The sequence below is a fragment of the Ambystoma mexicanum genome, chromosome 7p (genome assembly GCF_040938575.1).
Source record: "Ambystoma mexicanum isolate Mex_15411 chromosome 7p, UKY_AmexF1_1, whole genome shotgun sequence".
NCBI classification, from domain to species: Eukaryota; Metazoa; Chordata; class Amphibia; order Caudata; family Ambystomatidae; genus Ambystoma; species Ambystoma mexicanum.
In genome coordinates this window covers 940,073,678-940,099,025 of record NC_090939.1, presented here as the reverse complement: position 1 = coordinate 940,099,025, position 25,348 = coordinate 940,073,678, and the positions used below count along the sequence as shown (strand labels likewise).

Here is a 25,348-nt window from a genome sequence, read left to right as displayed (position 1 = left end):
CTAGTGTGCCATGATACAAGAAGCAGCAAAGTTAGGTTTTTACCTTCCAAGAAGACATACATCATTCATCCTAGCCAGAGGCGTCCTTTGAAGAAGACATGTGTTGTGGGGATTTTTTCACTTGTTGATATGCAGCATCATTTGCTTACATCATATAGCAACATTTGAGCTATGCCTCATGTCAAAACCATACAATTCCAGTCAAAATATGGAATACAGGCCATGGCACTCTTTGAAAACCCACACAGTTTTCCTGCACCTGGAAACCCTGGTTTTCTTGAGGGAGTCAAGGTGGCAGATGGGAGAGGTGGGCGTCTAAACATCTGGAGAGACATGTTGCAGACCCTTTTGTAGACCAATGATGGGCTATGACTCAGATGACCCTTCACCATTGAATATTGAATTGGGTAGGACTTATGGGAGGCGAGGTTCAAAACATCTGGGGAGCCACAGGCTACAACAATATGGCCTACAAAGAAAAGAAAGGCAGGGCAAGGGTATAGTTGTATCTTGCATCTAAGGGAAGGGCTCTGGATGCTGCTTACCTATGACTGCCTGTCATGACCATCCTTTATAATGGACAGCCATTTCCCTTTCATGGATGTGTGTTAGATATTCGGAAGACCTATACATTGCTTTCTGTGACATGTGTATTGTTCTTTTTTGGGTTCTTGGATAACACCTATGGAGGAGGTTTTCAATAGACAGATGGGCGGATGGGGGGAGATGGGGTATATTCAGGATGTTATGCTTGCATATCGTTAGAATGTTAATGCTTTTAAGAAGCCATTTTCTAATTTCGCCTATTGTCACAGCACACTTCATTCCCACTTCAACATCCTGCTTTGAGTTAGTGCTGGATCGTTGAAATGAATTCGAAACACTTACTATTTTCAATCCCGTCTCTGTTTTTGGATGACTGATGATGAGGCGCTGAGCAGCCAAGTTCCAAACCAACGGCCTATATTGGTCTGGCTATTCAGTGCTTAACTCAAACCATCCTTAAACCTTTTAGGTCCCATGGGACTGTCTCAAGATCCACATCTGTCATGTGTTGAAGCAATATTGTTGCCGTGTTCTGCGATCTGCTCTTTTTGGCCTTCAAATGTAGCTTTTCAATTGTCTCCATGTTGAGACATTTTCTGGGGCAAGCTCCCATTCTGCATACTTTATGGTTTTTGGGAGTATCCGTTACAGTTCCTTTTTTCTCTTTGTACACTGCTCTAGCAAGCTTCCATTCCATTCTCCTCTGGTTTGTTGCTCTAATCATTTTAGACCCTTTTTCCAAATAACTCATGTTTTCAAAAAAGGGTCATTATCCTGGGGGTGAAGGATGGCCACGACCAAGCATTCAAGCTAAGGAGGGCTAGTGGGGGAAGCAGTCACGGGGGGTCTGGGGCAGCGAAGAGTAGATTTTCTGGGTTCCAGGTAGGAGCAGAGGAGCTGTTAAAAACCACGCTGGGGTCATGCTAGTCGGACTTCCTAAATGAACAAGCATAACCCGGGACCAGATTATCTAACCTTTGTGCCAGTTTTGAGCATTCAACAAATTGGCTTCTCCATTCAGTATTGCACAAGCAGAAAAGCGACTGCAAAGAGGTTTTGCAACAATCTATATTATAAAAAGAATTTAGCACTGGGGCAAAATGAAGGCAAAATCTGTTTCTTTTTATGTCACACACCAAATCTAGTATACACATCTGACTACTTTAATTCAGGTCCATTTTCTTAATTCCTTATCACATTCTCACAAAAGATCTTTGAACATATCTTTTTGCGATCTGGATTGGGGCTGGACCCATCAGCTCCATTCCTTATTAGACAAGCAGCCAAACTGGTGCGAAGTGTTTTCAGTACATTTTTAGCTCTGGGTTTATGGGCAATATCAAACTCTTTCATATTCTAGCCCTCTGCGGGATCCACATTATGTGGCACATGGAATACAATCAGACGGCATTGGTAGCTTAAATGCAGGGAACAGCCCGGCTTTGCTTTGTTTTGTGACAGTCTCTTCCTGTTGGCAACGCCCTAGTAGCACATTGTTTGTCGGACTGGACCATTGGTTTATCTTTTGTTAAGGTGTATCTTTCCTGATTGTCCCTGTACTCAGTTGACTAGATAAAATGCTGCATTACGTGTCTTTGACATACATTTCCCGTAATAACCCAGCATAAAATAAGAGATCATGACACATGCTGAGTATGAAGACAATGAAAGCTTGGCAACGGCCACGGCAGGTCTAGTATCTTTTGTGAATGTTTCTAAACATGGGCGGTGAGCTGCCATGACCTTGTCTTAGAAGCAGATGATCACTACTGAAAATACAATGTTACTTTATTTAATCTTTGCTTAAAGGTAAAGGGTTGAATGATGAGTTGTCCTCTGACTGTGCAACATATTGGGATGAACAATATGTGAAATGTGGTGTGTGATATGTCATTTATAACACGCCTATACCCAAGTGTTTCAAGGCGCAACAAGACAAAGGAGGGAAACAGAGGCAGGACAAGACAAATGATCTTACTAGGCCTTATGTCATTCAGATTGAGCAAGTGCGATCGTGCAAAAGTGTGGGGGAAAGGAGAGGGGGAAGTGCCAGGTAGAGGGAAGAGTGGGAAGTGCAATCAGGGCAGCATTGCTTTGAGTAAGTGCAGCAAGGGCAGCACAGCTCTGGGTAAGTGCAAGGATGCAGGGAACTGTAGAGATTAGTTAGTGTGCTGTGAGCCAGAGGAAGTGCAGGGCAGACTGATCATGAAGGATCCTGGTACCCTGGTATGAGGGTACCAAACAACCAGTCGGTGCAGCAGACCGGTAGGTGAGCTGGGGAGGGAGAGAGAGAAAGCAGAGGAGAAAAGGACGGTCTTGAGCTGCTTCTGGAACTTCAGGTCGTCCGGCTCAAGTTTGAGAGGGGCAGTGAGGCCATTCCAGAAGGAGGCACCTGCAGAGGAGAGAGATCTGCCCCCCACTCTCTGTCTGGAGAATCTTCTGACCCTCAGAGAATTGGAGGCAGCTGAGTAAAGGGCTCAGGAAGAAAGGTATTTTGGAAGAGAGAGTTGGATGTAATACAGCCCCAGCCCCAGTAATCCTTGTGTACGATGCAGAGGGTCATGAAATTGATCCTTGCAACCACCAGGGGCCTTTGGAGATATTTCAGGGCTGGAGAGATATGGTCTCTGGGTTTTAGGCCAGGGATAAATAAGTCTTGCAGTCCTGTTCGGGGATTAGTTGCAGAGGGTAGAGGAAGGCAGATTGAGAAAGAGGCTGTTGCAGTAGTCCACCCTAGAGAGAACCAGGCCTCTGGAGACAGTGAGCTTCTGGGGGAAAAGTGAGAAAGGGAAGAATACCTTTGAGGGGGTGCAGCTTGTAGTGAGCCTTCTTGGCAAGGTCTGAGATGTGAGGAGAAAAGGAAAGGGTGTAGTCGAAGGTGACACCATGGTTTTTTGCCTTGCAGGCAGGGAATGAGGAGGGCCCAAGGAGGGCGGGCAGAGTGAGAGAGGGAAAGCGGGAGCAGGGTTCCCAATAAGAAGGTTTAGTCTTAATGGCATTAAGGCAGATATTGTTGGAGGCACACCAAACCTGAATCGTGGATAGACAGGAATGAGCGAGAAAGTAGAGGAGGCCGAGGGGAGCCTGAAAGAGAGCCGAGTGTCATCCGCATAACACTGAAAGTTAGAGGAGAAGGTAGAGGTCAGGTGGGCCAAAGGGGCCAGGGTGAGAGGGAGAGCCCTGGGGAACACCACATGTGGAGAGAGAGGTGGTGAAGAGAATGGACACAAGTTGGACCTGCGAAGGTCGGTCCAGAAGGAAGGTGGTCAACCACTTTAGGGCCTGATCCGTGATGCCCAGGTTCTTGCGGCCTCGATTGATCAGGATTGCATGATTGACCATGACAAAAATAGAGGACATGCACTGCACTTGGCAGCTGTAGAATTCTCACAAGTGTGTTAGGTTTCATTGAAGGCAAATGCAATGGTCGAAGTGGGCGGTTGGGAGCTGTGCTTTTCTACTTTTTTTAATGAAGTTTTACTGTTCCTATACTTTTATTTTAAAAAGAAGCCGTTCCAGAATGGTTTCTTTTTAAAATAGAAGTGTAGGAAGCAGTTGAAACTTGCACTCCAGTGCACTGCACTGAACGTTCCCTTAAACAGCAGGCGCATTTGTTTCGGATTTGTATTGTGCGTGGGAGGGGCCGTAGCGATGGTGTTTGTGGGGAGCACGGCATGCAAGCAGGGAACATAGTTCCACTACTTCTGTTCATGCACTTTGACCACTGGGCCTTTGCCATCGCCATGGATGTGGCGAGCGCTACATAATACAACCCTTTGATTTCAGTCATCTTCCACTCCACAACCTATTAAAACGAATAGTTCACACAACATATCTACATATTTTCTTGCCTTCTCTAGATGGGAGTTGCTCTGGTAGCAGCTGCTGGCCGGTCCTTCCATCTAAGAACGAGTCCACAAACTGACAGTGGTCCTCTCCGTAGCCGGATTCATCACCAATGTTGTAAAATTTCCCTAGAAATAGAAAGATAACGTTAGTGTTTTTTGCACCATACAATGCACTCATATTTCATGCTTCACTTTCAAATCGGAAATTAACACAAGTGTTGTGTAGTCATCTATGTGGCAACGTAAAGCAGATAGTGTAACATTCAAAACCCTCCACGTTTCATCTCCTGACACAGCTGCATAATCCTCTAAACAATTCCAAGAAGGGCTTCTTACTTCCATCAGGAAACATTTCACTAAAACCGCTCTTCAGCATGTGTCACAAATCAATATGCACTTCATAATCAACATTCTTTTTATGCCCTAACCACATCGAATACGGTGGGCGGAAAACATTGCGTGTTTCAAGCTTGAAGTGCTGATAGAGTACATCAAAATCGTGTTTAAAGTAATGGCCTGTAGTATCTGGTATTAACAAAACCTTATGGGGGCAATTCACAACAAAGTTAACTTTGTGAATTATGTAGCCCTCTCCAGGAGTAACGTAAAGGAAGTTACTTCTAGTAAGTCAGTGAGTTATTTGTAGCAAGAGTTACTCCTAGTTAATTCTCTATGAATCGGCCCCATGGTGTCAGATGACTTTGCACAATGCTGGCTCTTACTCTCAGGCAGTTCTATATCTGCAAATAAGGCCCAATTCGGAACTTGTCAAAGCTGAAGTTACCCGTGTCAATACTTAGTCAAAATGGGATCAGACTAATTTACTTAAATTTAGTGAAATGTCCAAATACATGTGAGTCATCATACGCCTTTGGAAAGGAACATCAAAATGTTAATATAGCCTTGTATACCGCGAGAGGGGTCATTATCGTGGCATAATGAATTGCACCAAGTTATGGCGGAGGCAAAGCTGAGGGACATAAGTTAGGGAGGGGTCCTTATCCCAAGGGATAATGACCCCCTCCTGAGGTCTACGAGGATATTAGCACATGCTGGAAGTAGTACTACATGTTTTGAAGTTTTGGTGGTAAAACATGTTAATTTAATGTAAACAGGCAAACTATCTTAGCAAATTAAATGTGCTTTGTTTTTGAAGTACTACACAAAATATATGTTGTTTTCATGAGTTAAGCATTTTAATTACAACTTGGTTAAACTAGAGTGAGTTTAACATGACCATATATTAGATGCTGTGAAAAAATAAACAGTTTGTCTGTTCCCATGTTTTAGCTTTCTCTTTGGTGTGTTACATAGGATGATGCAAGGGAAAACAGGTCCTCTCAGTGGAAGTGTCTTGCTGAAGGAAATCTTGTCTGAAAATTACATTGTTCTTTCACTGTCTGCTTTTGAAGAGGAAATGTTCAGAACACAGTCAATACTAGCAGGTATTGACTGCACTTTGAACATTCTGATTGGCTGATAGGAGTTCAATAACGATCTCCATGTGCTATTGGTTCTTTCTGAAATCTCTGTTCAAAGATGCTCATTGAATTGTCACGGGACCACAAACCCCAATCTTTCAACAGCCTTCTTACATGTTTGGGACTACTGAAGACCTGTGTAGAGTGGCAAGATCCTATAGCAGGAGGTATTTGTTTACTCAGCATTTCTTCTGGTAAGTATTACAAAAGCAAGCATTCATCAAGCTAATAGTTTAGGCTTACATATATTGAAAACCTTCTTTGTGATAGTATTATGTTACGTTTTTATAGATAGCATCTTGCCAGATTCTTTCGTTTGTAAGTTAACAGCAGTAATCCTACATTTTGAGTGCCTTCACTGGTTTCAAAAGACACTCAGACAATCTTACCTTAAATTGAAATGTGAACTACTAGGGCAAGAATTGAACCAGGGTTCTTTTATTTTGGCACGCCTTACTGATGTATCAAGATTTAGAAGTAATGGAACATAACAATGTAAAGGAGACAGGCTGGCAATGGCCAACTCCACAAACAGTAGGTTCAGTACAAATGAGATGGAATTCCTCAGATTTAAAGGGAACATGCATCAGAGGCTATGGACATTCTGGACAGAGAAAGCAGTACCAGATGCCCAGATAAGCTTTCCCGAAGTCTTACCCAGTTATGAGGAATTATAAAAGGAATACTATTACTAAAGATTATGTGGAGTTAGTGTAGCCTTCCTACAGCAGTTTGCTTAAACTGCAACATTTTAGCAAAGAGGTCTTCCTTTGATAACTTTCATGGTGATCTGTCATGCCGAAGGTGGTCATGAGGTCACAATCATGAAGGAGAACCAGGTCTCTCCGTCAAACTACTATGATGAGAGTCAACCGACCAGGATGGGGCAATTAGTTAGCTGATGTGCACATCATTCTTCCATTTTCCTCAGAATTTGGTTATTAATAGCAGTATGAAAATAAGGTGAATGCTGCCGGAATTCTCAGGGCCCACAATATACATTTTTTTTTTTAAATCTACATACGTTTTATCGTATGAATTTCTGTTGATGTGGAATCTGCCCTTTCCTGCGAGTGCTGCTGATTTGAAAGAGATAAGTTTAAGAATGTCAGTAAAGATAGCACTGATGATTGTCAAGATGGTTTATCAAGGACAAAAATAGAGCTAGATTCTTTGCGTGACAGTCACTTCACTTTTCCTAATCATGTCCAACATCTCCAAATCTGAAGTTAATTTAAATAGGAAATTCACAAGGAAAGGCAAACATTTGCAGAGGGCAAGGTGGTGACAATGTCAGTATTAGAATGAATATCCCCTGTCTTTTATGCGAAAAAATCAGTTATATATATTTTGCTCTAGTTATGAGGGGTACAAGCCTGGAGAGCCCCAGGGAGAATTTCACATTCTCGACTATTTAAAACAGCTCACAGGATCACTTCTGACCGTATGTGAATTTACCTTTGAAAATGCAGAAGTGCCCCATTTAGAAAGGCTATTAAAGGTAAGATGGGGAGGTCTTCTGGGTCACACTCCCTTGTGCTGGTCATAAAGCACAAAACCTATGAGGAGTCTCACAGGCTCTTACTTTATCAAAATGCTGTTTTCGCAGCAGGTGCGAGAACTAAGCTAGTGCTTGTGAATCCAGTGGTTGACCTTTGGAGAATGGCGGATAGACTGCGTTTTGGATTGCTGACATTATTAGATCTGTCAGCATGATCCATTAAGCTTCTCCTTGGTTGCCTCATGGCTGTGGAGATTTGGTATACAGCCCGGATCTTGGCCTATTTGACCGATTAAGTAGAGTTTTTCACTCTTCTCCCTTTTCGTTCATCTGTACGACCCTTAATATAGAGTTCTAAAGACTTCAGCATTGAACCCGACCGTTCTTTTTAATCTTTGTTTCCTTTCATGCGTTACTCATTGGCTCTTTTTCTCGATTATATGTATGCAGATGGTAAAAAGATCTTCTTCTGTTTGGAGAGTGATTTGGTAAATCAGAATCAGGAGACAGACAACGTGGCCTTTTGGGTAAAGTAGTTCTTTATTTAAACATCAAAACCTTAGGTATCCCTAGGTTTCTCGGCCTCACTCAAAGAAACAAAAAAGTCTCAAAGAGGATTTGTCGGGATGTCCTACAAATTTAATCAACGCATGCCGCTCAGAAACCAGTTCTAACCGGATTCTTCTCCCTACAACTGTAAACCAAAAAGAACATAGTTTTAACAAAAGGTACAATAAGGACCTTTGCCCAAACAAAAGAATGGTGGCTGGTTTTTGACCGCACTGTGATGTCTATGACAGAGGGCAAGAAGCCCCTTTCTATTGAAGAGTTCAAATGAAGGCACCAAATGTCTCTTCCATCTTCACGTCCTCGTGTTTCATATCATTCTTTCATTAGTCTCTCTCTGCCTGGGTTTGCCAAGTACTTTGTCTCAATCTGGGGTCCTTGTTCATCCTTAGGAAATCCCTGGTACTCTCTTTGAGCTCCCCACCAGGGAATCTCATTGTGCTTTCACCACTCAGAAGCCCGAGATCACCAGAAGGGGTAAAAACCAGGATGTAGCTCTCAGCCCACCGTAGGGCTCGGCTTCTTTCACCCCACCCTGGGGTTGGATTGTTCTCTCCCTGTCTTGGGGTTGGACTCTTAACCCACCTTGGGGTTTGGTTTCTTTCACAGAGTCTTGGGATTGGGTTTCTCTTAGTCCACCTCGGAGTCTGGTCTCTCTCACCCCACCATAGGGTTTGGTTTCTATCTCCCCGACTTTAGGTCTGAATGGGCCTTTCTGCATCCTCCCGACTCTGTGGTGTGACCGTATACCTTCTGTCTTCGTGCGATAGTCCTCTGAGCAGGCATTTGCGTAGACCAACACGTTTTCCCCCTTCTGGCTTCCTCCAGGCGTTCTAGGTATGCTGGGGCTGTCGCTTCCTTCTGAGTGGCTTCCTGCGGGGCTTCGGCACTAGATCTGTATTGCACCGATCGTTTCCCTATTGGGTGTTCTCCAATGCTGGAGATTCTAGTGGTCGGGCTTCTCCGGTCCTGGCGCTGGCAGGATGGTTGAGTGTTCTGCAGGCTCGGCCATGAGATGGTGGGCCATACGTGTGCTTGCTTCACTTTGCCACACCTCCCAGGAGGAAGTCTCTACAGTTCTGCAGGCTTCTCTTCTCCTCAGGTCCTCCGCTGATGAGGTCCTTATCTTCCACACAACGAGGGGGTGGGTTTGTTTCCCATTCTCCATTCCAAGCTGATGACAGTGCCCAAAAAGGGTCTGAAACCATACCAGTCATTGAAATTGGAAGTTATTATTTAACTTAACTCCCATATTAGCAATAAAACTATTAGTTTCCTGAGACAAGGGAGGATAACGCATATCCCTGTTTTGGGATTGCCTGCCCTCTAATGGAACTGGGGGATCACCCCAAGTGGGATTCTGCTTGCCCTGTCCCCAGGGGGGGTGCTAAGCTTTGTGGGCTTACCTTCCTATTCCCAAAGGGAATTCATTCCCCCTGGGGAGAGGGAACAAATTCCCTGTATTTGTCACAGTGATCCTAGTGATTCTGCCCCTTTGGCCTCCTTATAATAGCCAATTGAAAAGTTCTTGCATAGGTGGTGGCCCCTTCTGTGGCAATGATTCCAGACTATGGAACTAACTTCCTGCATCTCTCTTCTAAATGCTAAGCGCTGTTTTGTCAACCAGCAACGAGCCAATTTGGCTTACATTTATTTCTATGTATATCTTTTATTAAGCACAGTTTTCATCCGTCGGGGATATGGGGGGAAAATATTGCCTTCTTCCTACTGGTGCAGGTGTACGTGAGCAGTGTGGCATATCTAAGACATGCAGTTGTAGAACAAGGGGCAGCCCTCTGTCCACAGGCACAGAGAGCAGTGGTCATGGTGAAAGACTTTTTTTTCTTAATGTCGACAAGTGACCTAGGTATAGAACTAGGTATCCCGAGAGTAACTGCTCTATGGAAGGAATCTTTCCGTGAGAGCTCAATAGATGTATTACCAGAGGGTACAACGTTCATTCATCGACAGTTGTTTTTTATGGGTTTTTAGTTTTTTGTTGAAAAGAGCCATAGAAAAATATATGGGGGGTGGTGGGTAAGTATATATAAGGGGCGGGGGTATGTAATAGAGTAAAACTAATGGAGAGGGGATGTGTGGGGGCAAAAATAAAAATACACATTTTCGACGGTTTTTTTTCAAAGAAAGAAAACCGGCAAAAACCCATTGAAAAAACAACTGTCGATGAATGAACATAGAACCCACGAGAGAGGAATCTCATAAAATCTAAAGATTAGAGTGTTCCCGGCTTTTGTATAAGTCCCCAAACATACTGAGCATAGCTTATGGTGAAAGGGCCATTTTCAGCTCGTAAAATTCACAGATGTTGGATCCATGGACTTTATAATGAATGAGCATGTGTCTTGCTTTGGTCTGAAAGTCACCGGCTGCGCCTGAATGACCGTCTCAAAGCAGGGGTTCAAGAGAAGTTTTACGAGTATATTTCTGAAGGTGGAGTATTAAAGAGAGCATAATCAAAATATCTGATGGGGACGCTGGTTCCTTCTATACAATCTGATGGGTCTATGGACACCAAATCTGGCCGGAATGGGGGTATTACTTAGGTCTCGTGAACAGTTGCTACGCGCCATAATCGATTGTGTGTTTGGGTCCGTGATAACGATACGGGGGGGGGGGGGGCTTTGAGTAGTGAGAATGAGAATTTCTGTATTTCTTTTCGCCAGGTGTGGGTGATGCACTACTAAGAAATTCAGGTTACAGGAGAATATTTCAATGCGTTTTGCTGAGGTAGGATTGGAGTTGGAATGGACTGAGGGCCAATTGGAATGAACAATGCTTTTTACACAATTATTTATTGTAACTTCATTGGACAGTAGCAATGCGAGGGCTGTACTTACATATCGTTTTCTATTCACGTTTTAAAGAGGCATATGCAAATTAGTTCAGTATAGCGTTGACATAAGAGTTTTAAGGGGAAAGAAAGATGCAAAGGGGAGCACTAAGAGAGTCAGGGAAATATGTAGGTGGGGAATCACAGGTCCAGTCTAGGAGGGAGGGGAAGTAGAGATATTTGAAAGGAGATGAAAAAACAAGTCTATTTATGAATCTCTGACGTTTGTCCACAAACAGTCACGTCTATCCTGAAGCATCTCCTGGCCAATGAGGTTTGGCAGTGTAGCGAGCCAGATTTAATGATTACAAATTTTGAGGCGCCTGTCTTGGCGAGATGAGCAGGAAGACACTGCAGAAAAGTCACCATAATTAAAACTAACAAGCTCATTGAGTATCCCAGTGAGTGCGTGTGTTATATGTAATTACTTGCAGGTGGCGTTCAAAAGCCTGCATAATGCCACTGGGGGGACATGCCTTTGTTTTGGCACAACCTAGAACGCCAAAACGGTTTGCATACGAGTACAGATCGGGTGGACACCGCCTGCAGTGGTTGTTTGACTTTTAACTCACCCACTGAATGCTCCTGGCAATGCTAATCCATTACCACACGCTATCTGCCCCTTCCTGTACGAAACACACCTCCGTGGGATCTCTGTGCACTAGCTCTGTCCTGCAGTACAAGCAGACCATGGACTTGTACGTGGCTGCCATTGTTATTGCCAAGCAATCTTTTGAAATGTAATGGCTTACATGCAGCTGTGAGCAATACAAATGTCTTCAAAACCAAGTGGCTGAAGGCACAGTTGCTTAAGAAATATATGTATCTTCTTATCTGTACCATGCATTACGCTGCTGTTCAAACCAAGAATGAGCAAAGACAACAATTCTATGTTATAGGCTTTAGGTAGCCAGTTGCCAGGCACTATCCTCATATGCCAAGTCCTTGCCCCATTTGCCAGCTATTCCCATCTTATGGAGATACCTATCCCGTGCCTACAGAGAAGCCCAACCTGTTGGCTTTGCCAGCACTTTTCTTTCAGGGTGGGCCACCCTACGCTATCACGCCTCTCCCTTCTAAACCCCGGTCTCTTAGCCACATGTCTAAAGGTAATGTCACTGGCTGGGTTTACACCAGCATCCATTATTCGCTGGCACAGTGACCTGGAACTGCGCATGGAAGCTGAGGGGGGTTTAAAGCACAACCCTTTACCTTGTTTTCTATTAACCTGCATGATTGATGCATTCAAATTTGCAAAACTATTAAAAATGGTAGATGACAAGAGGCAATTACTTTCCGGTGAAGATTTATCCTAAAACTAGGTCCGTGTGCTAATGGAAAAACAGAATTAAATGTTTCTCCAGGCGAAGCATAAAGGAAACTCATGGTGCTTCCTGCCATTAAGAATAATAGAGGTAAAATCAGCAAATATTTTAAAAAAAGGTACGAGACACACGCTAGGGATCAAATGCAAACCGTGCTCAGCAACATCTGGTGCGGATTGGGCAGGGCCACGCTCAGACTAGATGGGCCGTGGGGCCCTTTTTTGCCATTCAATCCTGTGATTCAACTTCTACATGTGCGCACATGGGCTAATGCTGCATGACACACATGTGCGAAGGGACCTCCATACGGCTCAGCAGAGCCACATAAGATGTGGCCAACAGTGTTAGTACATTTTTCACTATGAAATCACTGAGTTATTATGATACAAGCAACAACTATATCTAATGAACAAAATCCCATGCAAGACACCTGTGAGAGTGTTCGAGAAGTGCTGAGTGGGTGGGTTCTGCTACCCAATAGAAAGCTATAAGGATTCATGCCTTGGCATAGGTGTTTGGGACTCTGATTATTTTTAAGGCCTTGGCTTTGGCGGCATGATGGTGCTAGCACTCACAAATAGAATGACCGTTAACTCTGGTGGTAACAGTGGCGCCTGCGCCTAACCGTGAGTTTCTGTGATGAAGATGGGGAAAGGTGGCTGGCATTAATGCTGATCAACACCACCATTTTCTCTGGTGGTAATACTACCATACACATGCTAGTGATGTTACATTACACATTATTTTACAAACCTACAATCGGCCGGACTGAAATGACAGGTTATAATGGTACTGCCCCCTATTTGTAATTTCAATGAATGAACGCACGTTTCTTGCTAAGTCTGAAGATCTTTGATAGTCTTTTTGTAAAAGCAATAACTCTGAGGTCTTTCAGAAAAAATGTTAGTTTTCTGAATCACTGCGAATTAAGTCAGAAATGGGATGGCAGTCAAATAATACAATTGTGTATGCCTTATGTATTGTTGCTCTGTGCAATGTGCCAATGTAAGGGGAGGAGATGTGTTGTGTCTGGCTTAGCTTGGTAGTGGGAATGCAGAAGGAATGCTGTGATGTCATGTGGAGTGTTTGTGTCTGAGTGTCAGAATGCCTGAGGGAATGTTCCATGTTGGGAGTTAGTCAGCCAGAAGCCTGGGTGATGGGCTGCCAGTGTTTCTGTCCTATTCATGTAACTTACTTAAGGACTATGTAACTGCTTGTGAAGGTGTCCTGAGAAGCTGTAATAATCCTAGCATGTCAACCTAAGAAGGCTGGGAGCTGCTTCGTAACAAATACACCCCTACAAAATATTAAAACCGGAATAGCTGGAAATGAGTGAACCGTTTACTCATTTCAGCAAAACCATAGTCTACACAAAGAGCACTCACTGCCTGTGAAAGCTTGTGCAATATAGTTTTTGTTATAGTTTTTCCTCTTCTTCGCCCTGCTCCACCTCTCCAACTCGCTCTCCTGTAGTCTTCTTCCATCCTCTCTTCACTTTCCCTTTCCGATAATCACACACTTCCCATCTTTCTACGCATCTCCTTTAACTTCCTCTAACCACTCCAGATACCTTTGCCTACCCTCTTTTGTCATTGTCTTCTCTTTCCACTGTGAAGGCACCATGAAGCAAGACACAGAAAACAGATTCTAAGTTAAAAACCAAATGGTTTATTAAATCAATTGTCACAATGGTTGAAGGCCTAACTTGCTCTATGCTAAGGTGGGATTCCCTACCTGAACGAAACAAAGGAATGTCTGAATCAGAAAGTTCAATTTAAAAGTCTGTCTGTGTCCAAAACCTATCCTTGCCCTCACAACAAAAGATTTGTAGGGATGTCAATAACAAAAGAAATGTTGATAAACGTAAAGTTCTGAGCTTCTTCCAGCTCTTAGGAAAATGAGGGGAGCTGCTTGACAATAGCCCATAATGGCTGGGAGAAGGTTAGGATGGTCGTCAATAGGAAAAGGGGGATACCATATCTCGCCTGTGGGTACCCCACTTCCAATCCCCAAGGACCATCCACCCAGGTGATCCATCCTCGCTTCTCCACCCCCAGGGTCAGGATCCAAAACAGGATCCAAAAGAAATGGCCTTTCCCTGGCCACCTGAGAAGAGGATCCAGGGGGTTCAGGAGTGAGAATACCCTCAGGTTTCTCACACCATCCAGCCCAAAACCTGAAATATATAATTTGCCCTTTCCTTTATCTACAAGTCTCCTTTACCCTGTCTCTTGCCTCCTCTCTACTTTTTCTCCTTCCCTCCCCTCCATTCCCTTCTGACCTCATCCTCTCTCTTCCATTCTTATCCCATTTCAGACCCCTTCCTTCGCTTCCAAACTCCTCACCACATGATAGGACTCTGCCTTAAAATGGCCCCTGCACTATTGAAAAATTCGCCCACAGTCACAGATGGCAATTTATTGCTGTAGTGACAGACTTTGCGAGTAGTACCGAAGAGAAAGATCTTTGGTAAAATAGGTTGCAAATTGTGCATTTCAAAAATGTGTTCAATTATATGGGTCAAAACACAACAAGCTGCACAGTGTAGTAACTCATCAAACCCCACCCCCGGACAAAAAACTGGGCCACACCCATAAAGAACACAGGCCTACACTAGCATGTTGGGTCTCCACTTCGGCCATTGCCCTTTTGCCCTACAAGTCACTCTGAGCTTGTCTCCCTTCCTGCCCCATCTCTGCCTCTTCCTTCCCTCCTCCCCAATATCGTCCCCTCCTAAGGCTCCATTCCACATTCTTCGATTCACATTTCCTGCTCTTCACATTTCCTGCCCTTCACTTCATATGGTTCTCCTCTGCTCCTGTATCTTCCCTTATCTCCTCAGCCCTCATCTCCTCTCCTCTATGATTACCTTGAAAGATCACAAATGTAAACATTTTGTGTTTAATTGAAGACACGTGTCAGGAGCGGTCAGGCAGCTTGGAACTCGTGTTCTGACTTTCAGATTGGCACAACTGCTTGTGTTCCAATTGCCTTTTCGGACCTTAGGCTTCAGGTCCCAGAGTTCAGTGTTTAGCCTGGCAGTTGCTTTTTTAATGAATGGTGACTTCAGGTTCTGACATGCACCTTTTCTCTGGTGGCTTGTGTGATGAACTGCAGGTATTTGTCCCTTCTCCCCGAGGCGGAGCCTACCCTTTTGAGGCTGGGGAGGTAAACCTGCTCCGTAAAAAACTCCCTAAGGGTCTGGGCAAGTGGGACCTCACTAGGAGAAATTCTGAAACCTGGTCAGAGTTCCCAGTCTTTCAATGCCCTCTGGGAACTCATACCCTGAGTTCCAGCATGCAGAGTTTCTCCATGTAAACTTTCACAAGATGGCCTTTTGGAACTCTACCCGGAGTAAAGTTACATTATTGAACTCAACGCCATTCACGTTCTCAAGTTGCTCATGGACCCGTGACTATGGCCTTCATGCCCTGTCAGGAGGGTGGACAAGGCTCGGGCAGTGGGCTGTTAGAGGCCATGTCCGCCCGACTGGCAGGTCATGAAAGCCATTTCGTCTGGGCTGCAAATGGCTTTCACAATTTTTCATCGGGAGATCTGCGCTGCTAGAAAAAAGAATGAAAGAAAATGTCCACCGCCATATGGAAAAGGGTCTAGGTCCCTTTTCCATGTCTATGGCCAGACTGGATGAGCTCTGGGACCGGAGCACAATGCTCCAGTCCCGCAGGTTAATGGAGCGGGCGGGGAGGCAACATGCAAAGGCTCCCTGTTGCCTCCCCACAATGAAAAAAAGGAAGGAAAAAAGGGTCACCCGGGGAAGGTCCTCGGGTGGCTGGAACAGCGGGCGGGGATTGTGTATTCTCACCCGCTGTCCCAGCCACCTGAATGGCTGAGCACCCTTCTCCAGGTGCAAATGCACATTCCAGCATGCAGCTTTGATCCTTGAATACAGTCTCTCAATGTACTCTGTGAATTCTGACCTCAAATTCCAGCATGATGCGTTTAACTATTCTCCCACTACAACTTGCATTGTTACTCTTTGACTTCTGTTTCTCCTTCATGCTATTTCTCCCTTTCGTTTCTACCATCAACCTGCATATTGTCTCTCTCCTGTCTCAGGGCTTTGTCTGTTGCGCTCACCAGGTTACCTTCTGGCATCTCTGCTGGGTTCCTGCATCTGGCGTGAATCCTTTGCCTTTTCTTGCATTCTCCCAGGAGCGGGTCATGATGTGCTTGTGTGGAAGGGTCAGGAGGATGGTCTGTTGCCCCCAGAGCTATCCTGGCAGACTGTGACACTCCCTTTCCTTCCTCTCCACTTTTCACACCTTCCTTTCTCAACTCTTCTCCATCCCCTGCTCTTCCTCTGCTTACCCCCTTTCTTCCTCACTTTTTCTGCCCTTTGTTTTTAGGACTGCTCTTTTTACAGATGAGGTGCAGAAGTGGAACTAGGTTGAGTGGAAGCTGTGGTCATAGTGGTTGTTAGACCTCCCACATGTCACTGGCCTTGTAATGGAATGAACATGTTGTCTCTGTTCATGATATGTATTAAAAAAAAGGTGGTATGGTTTGTGGGGCTACACTCTGGGATATAGATGCATTCTATAGCATTATCTGTTTTAGATGCAATGCACTTTTACCAGGGATGTTTTATGTCATATAAGTCATGGATAATGTTTAACTCACGTTTCTTTCATACAATGACCTGCATCAGCCTTTTTACCCCTGCTTTTGAATTTCAAACGTTTTCTTTTTCCATATGATAACGTTTTTTTGTTATTGATGATGTAAATCTGTGCAAGGCATCGACTTGTGAAACCGGAAACCTTAGTCATTATCAAACATTGTGAACAAATTATCCTCACCCATTAAAATTAGTTCTTTAGACCCAAAGTTCAGGAACCTGACTGTAATAAAAGCATAATAGATGCGCTTCGTGTAAAGCGTAGTATAAAATACCATGAGTGAGAAAAATATGTGTTCTAATTTGTTTGTTGCCGCTAGACTCGTAAACATGTTTTGCACCTAGCTTCCCGGGGCCACCGGGACATTACAAGCAGGGGTCAAGTCCTAAGAATGTAAGTGGGGGACTCATCAACAAACGTGATCGGATGTAACGTCACCGGAAATTAGCATATCAAGGTGAAATATGCATATTTCATCAAATAGCCTTTACATAAACACCCAAATTACACAGGACGAACGGCATTTCCCTTCCATAAAATCAACACACACACACAACCAAGAGAGGATATTTTCTTCTAATCGTGTTTTTGAAAACGTTTAACGATGTACATGTTTTAAAGAGACTAAATCAGTGACTCAACCAATACAAATGTTTTCCCTGGAACTTGCAGTACCGGAATAAGACATTTCACCTTTATTTTTTAGTTTTATTTCTATCATGTTATATAGTGCAGTGGGCAAGTATCCAGCCTACAAACCTGACAACTGCATTTCGATCCCCGAGGTTTGTTTTAATTCATAAATTCAAGTAGGACATTCTATGTTTCTCTTTTTAGCAGGGGGGACTGAGTCCACCCTCTGAAAAAAGTGGGTGGTCTCCGTCCCCCCACGTGTACCCTCGACTTGAGCCCTGGCGGACCGGGAAGCTAAGTGCCGGTAAATGTTACTCCCCATTCACGTGGAGTGCCATAGGACTCCATGGGAATGGGTTCACGGAAGCACAGGCACCGTTGCTAACAGTACCGGTGCTTCCGTGACGGCTTTGCCTACCGTGGCCGTTGCGCCTGGCAGGATCAGACCTGTTGGGCGCAGCGGCTGCGGCAAGCAGACTCAGAGTGTGGCAGTTCAGAAACAAGGGTGCCTGTAGGCTTACCAGCAACCTTGTTTCCGGACCCCCCCACTCATAACGACTGAATGTATTCATATTCTCAGCCCTCTAGTAATAAGGTGATTTCACACGTGCTCCCCATTGTTAGAAAGCAGAAATGACCCAGGTGCAGCACTGCGCGCGCCAGTGTAAAGCGTCTAGAAAAGGACCCAGGTGTTTATGAGCAATTTCCCTGATATTGCTCGTAATGCTAAATAAGCACAGCTGTGCCGAGGGCTCCAGATGCGAATCTGAGCTTTCAGTATTGGACTATCTAGTTTGGGAAGTTGGGTATAAAAATATATTTTTATATTTACTTGACTAAAATTACGCCAGTCAGGAATGATATTTGGCTCTAACAAATGGAATTGTTTGTCGTAATCAACATCCTTTGTAGCTGGCAATTTCTGTGGAATGTGGTGCTCACGCAATGGCCTGGACGTATCACCCGAGAGGTCAAGTGCATGACTGCTCAGACACAAACATGTGCCTTTCACACTAGTTTTCTAGTCGACTTGTTTTTAGGGAATAAAGTGGCAGATATAGAACTACTACTTATGCAGATGGTCCACTTACATTTAAAGATGGCAATAGAACACTTTTTCTCAATTGACATTGTATTTATTTCAGGAATAGTTCAAATATGTAAGTCGGAATGGTATTATTCATGGGGTTTTGCACAGGTCTAGGCAGATGGATTATTAACTCGCTGAGCTCTCGAGCCAACTTATGTCGTTTCATCCGCTGTAGGTCACCAAAATGCAGCTAAAATGAAAAGGGAAAACCTGGTATCCCGTGCCACCGGTGATGGGGGGGGGGACTTTCAGCAAAATGGCGATTAGTACCACAGTGAAATGAAAGGTATGCAACTAGTTATCAACTAACTCCCGTCATTAAAGCCAGTGCACTATTATACATGCTATCATGCTCACTAGTCCACCTCCACTAATGATGGGACCACTGAAGATCAATTTCCCAAATGTTGACCTTTTAGGCATACAGCGTGAATCATGTGAAGGTCACCTGCCCTGTAAAATGTGTTCAATGCAGGCAGCGAGTGCCCTAGTGCCTTCCATAGCCAAGCTCCAAATTCACTCTGCCCAAAAAAACTGTTCGGGCACGAGTGGCAGGGGACGCATGCGTGCTCTCTGTGCAGTGGATAACTATGTATGATGCAATGTTTGATGATGATGATTTTTTGTATAAAGTGCTTTACTTAGAGGGATCATGCATAAAGATTTTGAGAAGCAATAACATCACGTGTTTTACCTGAAAGTTTATCGCTGAGATAAATCTTATATCGCAGAGAGTTGCAGAGCTGTATGCCTACAAACTTCTTGTACCAGGTCCTCTTGACGTACTGTTTACCCTTGCATTCAGAATATGTGTCGGATTTAAACTTAATTTCAGTCCAGATGGCATCCTTTCCTCCTGCATGAAAGAATAGACAGCAGAAATACATTGGCATGGTTTCCTCTATCAATTATTACAAGATCAATCTTAAATGCATTTCATTTATTGTGAATAATTGAAACAAAACCTCTAAATGCATTAATATAATGATAATACTCGGTTGAAGTGTGCTTCTCAGTTCTCAATTGAGTCAATGTACCCTTGTGTTGTGGCCTTTGACGTAAAACTATGGACTGAAGATTTAAGGCGTGTATTAGTGAGGGTTGTGGCCATGCGTGCGCTAGGAATAACGTCACTTGTTTGCTGCGATGCATGCCAAACTCGTCTGCCCATGTGTGCAGTTCACGCATGTCTTTATTAGGATGTAACGTTCTGTGATGCCACCACATGCATGCGTGAATGCGTGTGTGTGTGAGCTAGACTGCGGCTCCAGTCCTTCACCAGGGACATCACATCATATTTACTTTGGCTGATCTGGCTCAATATCACAAGAGCCTTGGCCTAAGAAATTACGCTCTTGGTTCATCTAGAGATGCAGCTCTGTAGACAATATGGCACTGGAAATGCAGATGAGTGCCACACACAATGGGCAAGGCCATTAATAGTGATTCGTGTTTAACTGTGGTGGATTAACAACTACTGAGATAGACTTTGGTACAAGAAGTGCAAAGTGAGCTTGCAGTAGGTGAAAGCGGGAGTAATCCACCTTGACTGAACTTCCGTTCACATCACAGCATGTGGATACCGCAATCTATTTGAAATAAAATCGGTCAATAACATATATGCAAAAGAAAGGCCTACATCCTTCCAAGGTATGCGTGTGCGTGGCTGCTGCCATGCCAACTCCCATGAATATCCTAGTTTCGACCTTTATGGATAATTCCTTTGGTGGCGTAAAGAATTAATAGGAAATCAGACTACATTGGAGGTGCCTTTGGTTAAGTGGCCCAATGCCTCCTTCTGAGCAGTATGTTGCTTCACAGTATCCACACTGTGGTAAGAGGGCAGTAGTAGGTGGGCTTGGCAGGTCAGGTAAGCATGATAGGAATTTCCAACGTAGGGTAACTGAATCCCCCCTTTTTTGGTCAATGGATAACCTTACCAATGAGTTTGAGAGGTGATCGCATACCATGTCCACAATGGGTAAGCATCATATGACCCACTCCCTTATTGCATCACCCTGTAGCCCTTGCACATTTGCTGTACGTTACAAACTCGACCCTTGCATCACTGATGTGCTGTGCATGTTCATAATCGCATGCAGGTCGTATTAGAGTGAAACATAGAATGTTTGATCTTTTGTAAACCCAGTGCCTTTCCTGATTACGATATTTGTAATTTGTTGGATCAGGAACTCTAATTAAGTGATACATAATTTGAGATATTTATGCATATCATGTAAAAACCGTGTAATAATCTCAGGTGCCAAGGTGGAATAAATATGAACAGGCTGGCTGATACTTGTCCTGAGGTCATATTAAATTCCAGGTTTTATCGGAGACAGAGGTTCAAGATTTCTGCTGTGTCTGTCATGTTAAATCATGAAAAACATGATACTTGCAGATAATTTGCGAATACAACATATTTTATGATTTCAGACTAGTGGGTACGTGTAGGTTGCCAGTGTGGGACCCATCTGCTTTCTTCTAGGGACTGCACGGTCATTACTTTGTATAGTTACAATGTGATTCAAAACTTCAGTGGCAAATAAATGTCGTTAAAATCACATCAAAAGTAAAAAATGGCTTGTAAATCTTTCAGAAACCTCTTTTGTATGCAAGGGGTGGATGGGTGCTACAATGTTTTGTGTAAGGTGCCAGCTGTCACTGGAAGGTTGCCCACAATTAACCGAAGGGCTTTATCCAGGAGAACATTGTGGCTTCGATGTACAGCATGCCTGTCTCACAAATTGAACTAGTGACATCTTAGGTGAATAAAGTTATATTCCCAGCCATGCTGAACTTGTAATGTTTTAGGCTCCAGTTCTAAAATAATGACTGTGAATATAATATAAACATTTTTGTGAGATGAGATTAGAGAGAGAACTGGACAATCTTACCTGGGAGTGGCTCGCTTACCCGAGGATCAGCTGCAATTAAAAAAAAGAATAAAAAGACTTAACTTTGCTTTGAAATGTTCCATCAAATCAAGTTTTTGATTGGTCTTTTAACATAGAGAGAATGACCATTTTCTGTTTGTATCCATGTTATCAGTTGCAGACACTTTGCACGAGTTTCTATGAATAAAATAAACAGCGACCCATTTGGAATTATGTTTCAGTAGGCAGAGCAATATACAGCTTGAATTAAGAGGTATGCGATCAAACATTCAGAGAGTGGAACAAATGTGAGGATGGTGGAGGAAGAGAGGTGTGTGGAATGGTGGGTGAGAGACGAGTGGTGATGAAGGATGTGGCTGTACAGAGGTGGGGGTGCTAGAATGAGATCATGGTGTTAGAGTGCAGTGTGTTAGGATGGGGGTAGTAGAGTGGTGTGATGGGTGGAATGGTGTGGTGGAGTGGGGTGATGTAGTGGAGTGGCAATGTGGAGTGGTAGTGTGTGTGGTGGTGTGGTGGGGTTGGGTGGTGTAGTGGTAGAATGGGGATGTGGAACGTTGGGGTGGTGTGGAGAAGTGGGGGTGGTGTGGAGGGATGTGAGGTGGACTGGGGTTTGTCATGGCCTCAAGAGGTGTTGTGGAGGTCTATTGTGGAGTGGGTGTGTGGAGGTGTTCCATGTGCTATAGAATATTATTTTGTATCTTATTTGGACTCATATCATGTATAATCTGACGAGGCCCGCTAGGGTGAAACACGTTGTTGTTTGCTGTCGCTTATGTCCACATCAACTTAATAAAGGAAATGAATTGAAGCCCATGGGAGTTGGAGTAAATAGAGAGTGACGCCATTTGCAGGCAGAATAAGGATTCTCCTGCCAGCTTTCTTTGTTCATATATACATATATTTATTTATTTTCAGTAAAAAAAACTTTGTTAAAGGGACGTTATGTTTACAAGTAAAATAAAAAAATAAAAGAAATTCGCTGGTTATGGTAATCTATCTAACCATAAACCATAACTCACACCACGGCCATGCATGGCTAACACCCACAAATGACATCACATATCTGAGGTGGTTGTTTTTTTTTCAGTGACAGTATTAATTTTAAGCTGAGGACTTCATGTGGCTATACTGTATTAAAACCTTGATACACATACTATGAAGGTACTGTGCATGTAGAGTTGGACCTTGTGCTATATTGTGAAGTTCTTTTCCCTAGGGTTTACCCTGAGGTCATAATGCACATACATAAAAGAAGCAGGTCCCATGCAGATAATACATTTCTCAAGAATGTGATATGCTTCGACTTATCATTGTACTTCCTGAACATACCATCCTAAAAATGCTTTAGTTCTCTGAGCCCTACTGCATTCATTGTTTCTCTTATCTAATATTTGATTGCTGTATTCACACAAAAAACTTCACTACAACGTTTCTTTTTCAATAAGCACATTTCTTGTGACATGGAGATGTTTATTACAAGGCTACTGATCGCCTTTGATATGTTGTAAATGAGACTGTAAGCGGTACCCCTTATTCCGACATCCCATTTGCATAGCCTAACTTACAAGTAAAATTGAAAAACCTAACAAATTTGCAACCATAACGTCCCTTTAACCACGTTTTTTCCCTAAATTTGAAATTTGATATGTTTTTGTTAGTGCATCTTAACCATAACGTCTCTTTAACAAAAAATTTCAGTGAATTTCATAGGTTTTTATGAGTGAAAATGTTCATGATGTTACATCACTGTATATAAGTTATTAATAATTCCTTGTTTAACATATATGAAAGAACTATAAACTACAAACATATTTTTTGCAACGTATACTGATTTGTGTCATTATCAGCAGCGTATGCTGGGGATGCAAGTCATGGCTGAATTGCCTAGTGCATGAGGCTCGACCATGACTCCAGCCCCACCAAACCACGCCCGTTATCCACTGCACCTACCCTGCATCCTAGTTCAGTGTCCACTATACCCTCAAAATGTGACCAATGGCCAGTGCTCCTGGCATGCATTTATGGCCAGTCTCCACAATCCATGGGGAATGGGCTTCGGCCATGCTGCATTCCCCAATAAGCAAATCAGAGTAGTAATTTGTCCATGCCGAGGGCCAGGCCCAATGCCCAGGCAGCAAAGTTATATCACAATTTTTTGTACTTAGGTTTTGACACTTAAAAAATAATGAAACACAGGACTGATTTGCAAAAGCATGCTTTCAGGTCCTTGCTGAGGTTTCTTGCTGCAAGCAGAATTCTTTTCTCCATTTAAACCTAGGGCTTCAGCCATGCTACATGCTCCAATAAGTAAATCACAGTAGACATTTCTCCATGCCGAGGGCCAGGCACACTGCCCAGACTCCAAAGTTATATCACCAGTTTTAGTACTTATATTCTGACACTTTGGAAAAAATAAAACACAAGGCAGATTTGCAAAAGCATGCTTTCAGTTCCTTGCTGATTCTCGTCGTGCATGTTTGCCACAATCCTGTCCAGCACTTCGGGCTCCATCCACAAGCAGAATGCCTTTTCCCATTCAAACCGATCCCGATTTTGAAAAATGTTACCACATTGCCGATCCCTGGTGGCCATGTCCACTTTAACCCAATTACCGATCCCTCGTGGTCATGGCCCGTAGCCAGATTGTTCGGGTCACAGACATGACCTGGACAATGTGGCCACAGGCTATACCTCAGTCACCAAAGGTATATCACTATTTTTTGTACCTACATTATGACACTTTTCAAAAAATAAAACACTGACACATTTGCGAAACCATGCTTTCGGGTACTTACCAATGCTCCTTGCATGAGTTTGCTGCAAATCCGTCCATGTTTTATTTCTTTAAAAGTGTCAAAATGTACGTGCACAAAATAGTCATATTACTCAGCCCCTGCTTGACAAAATCCATTCACACTTTGCTCACACATTCAATCAAGGTTGGGTCTATATTCTATCAACAAACTTCTGTGCATATCCGTAAAATGGCACCAAAGTTATAGACATCTATAAATATTGAGACACCCCCTCTAATGTTGCCCCCGCTTGACAATATCTCGACAAACTTTCCACAAACATTGACATTTGGGTCTTCAATCCTTTTGCATACCTTTGTGGAGAATTGTCAAATACCACCAAATTTATAAGCATTTAAATTATTTCCCCCCTCTCTAATTTTGCCCCCACTTGGCGGAACAGCACCAAACTTTGCAAAACCATTAAGGGCACAATGATATTGCAAAATCTCATGCAGGTTCATCGAGTGGCGCCAAAGTTATAAGCCATCCAAAAACTGCTTTTCACCAACCCTATAATGAAGAAATATGCATGGATGCCGCCAAACATCTGAGATGTTTGCGGACATTGGAGATGAAAAACATCTGAATTCTGGATTTTTATGGCCATAAACCATCCCATCCTCATCACCCAGGCATTTATTTTATTAGTTTGACAAGTGTAATGTTGGGTTTTTAAATGTTTTTACTTTGATGCTGACAGACTTTGGGAGCAGTACGCGAATCCAACATGGCTACCATTTTAAAAGTTTTGACACACCTCACGTTTTTAATGGACCAATCAGTGAGCGTGTACGATGTCTGCGAACCTCATGCTGCTCTCTGATTGATCCAGAGGTGTCTGCAGACTCCGAATCAGGAAATGAGTGTGCGGACCGGAGCCAGATATCACTAATTTCTTTCGACCTATTTTTTGGGCATTTTAAATAAAACTACTGGACAGATTTACACCAAATTTGAACAAAAAAAAGCGCTTTCGGGACCAAGCCGCCGCTCCTCACTCAAGTTTGGTTCAAATCCATTCAGCTGTTTGGGCTGTAGGCGTGAGCAAAATTCTTTTACCATTATGTTTATGAGGATTTCAAATGTTTTGGGACTTCCAACTATAACTTTGACCCTCCCTTGACAAATCTACACCAAACTTTGCATAATCATTCAAAGGTGGCCATATACT

At 43.4% G+C, this 25,348-nt stretch overlaps 1 protein-coding gene across 1 annotated transcript in view; it reads right to left on the bottom strand.

The window, feature by feature from the left end:
• The window catches only part of ABI3BP (ABI family member 3 binding protein), a 1,926,231-nt gene that overhangs the window by 15,377 nt on the left and 1,885,506 nt on the right, over positions 1-25,348 (bottom strand). Inside the window, exons 41-43 of the mRNA XM_069637268.1 lie at positions 21,380-21,409; positions 19,177-19,338; positions 4,398-4,520 (exon numbers count right to left, since the gene is read on the bottom strand). Coding sequence (XP_069493369.1) covers positions 4,398-4,520; positions 19,177-19,338; positions 21,380-21,409 — 315 coding nt within the window. The remainder of the gene's footprint in view (positions 1-4,397; positions 4,521-19,176; positions 19,339-21,379; positions 21,410-25,348) is intronic.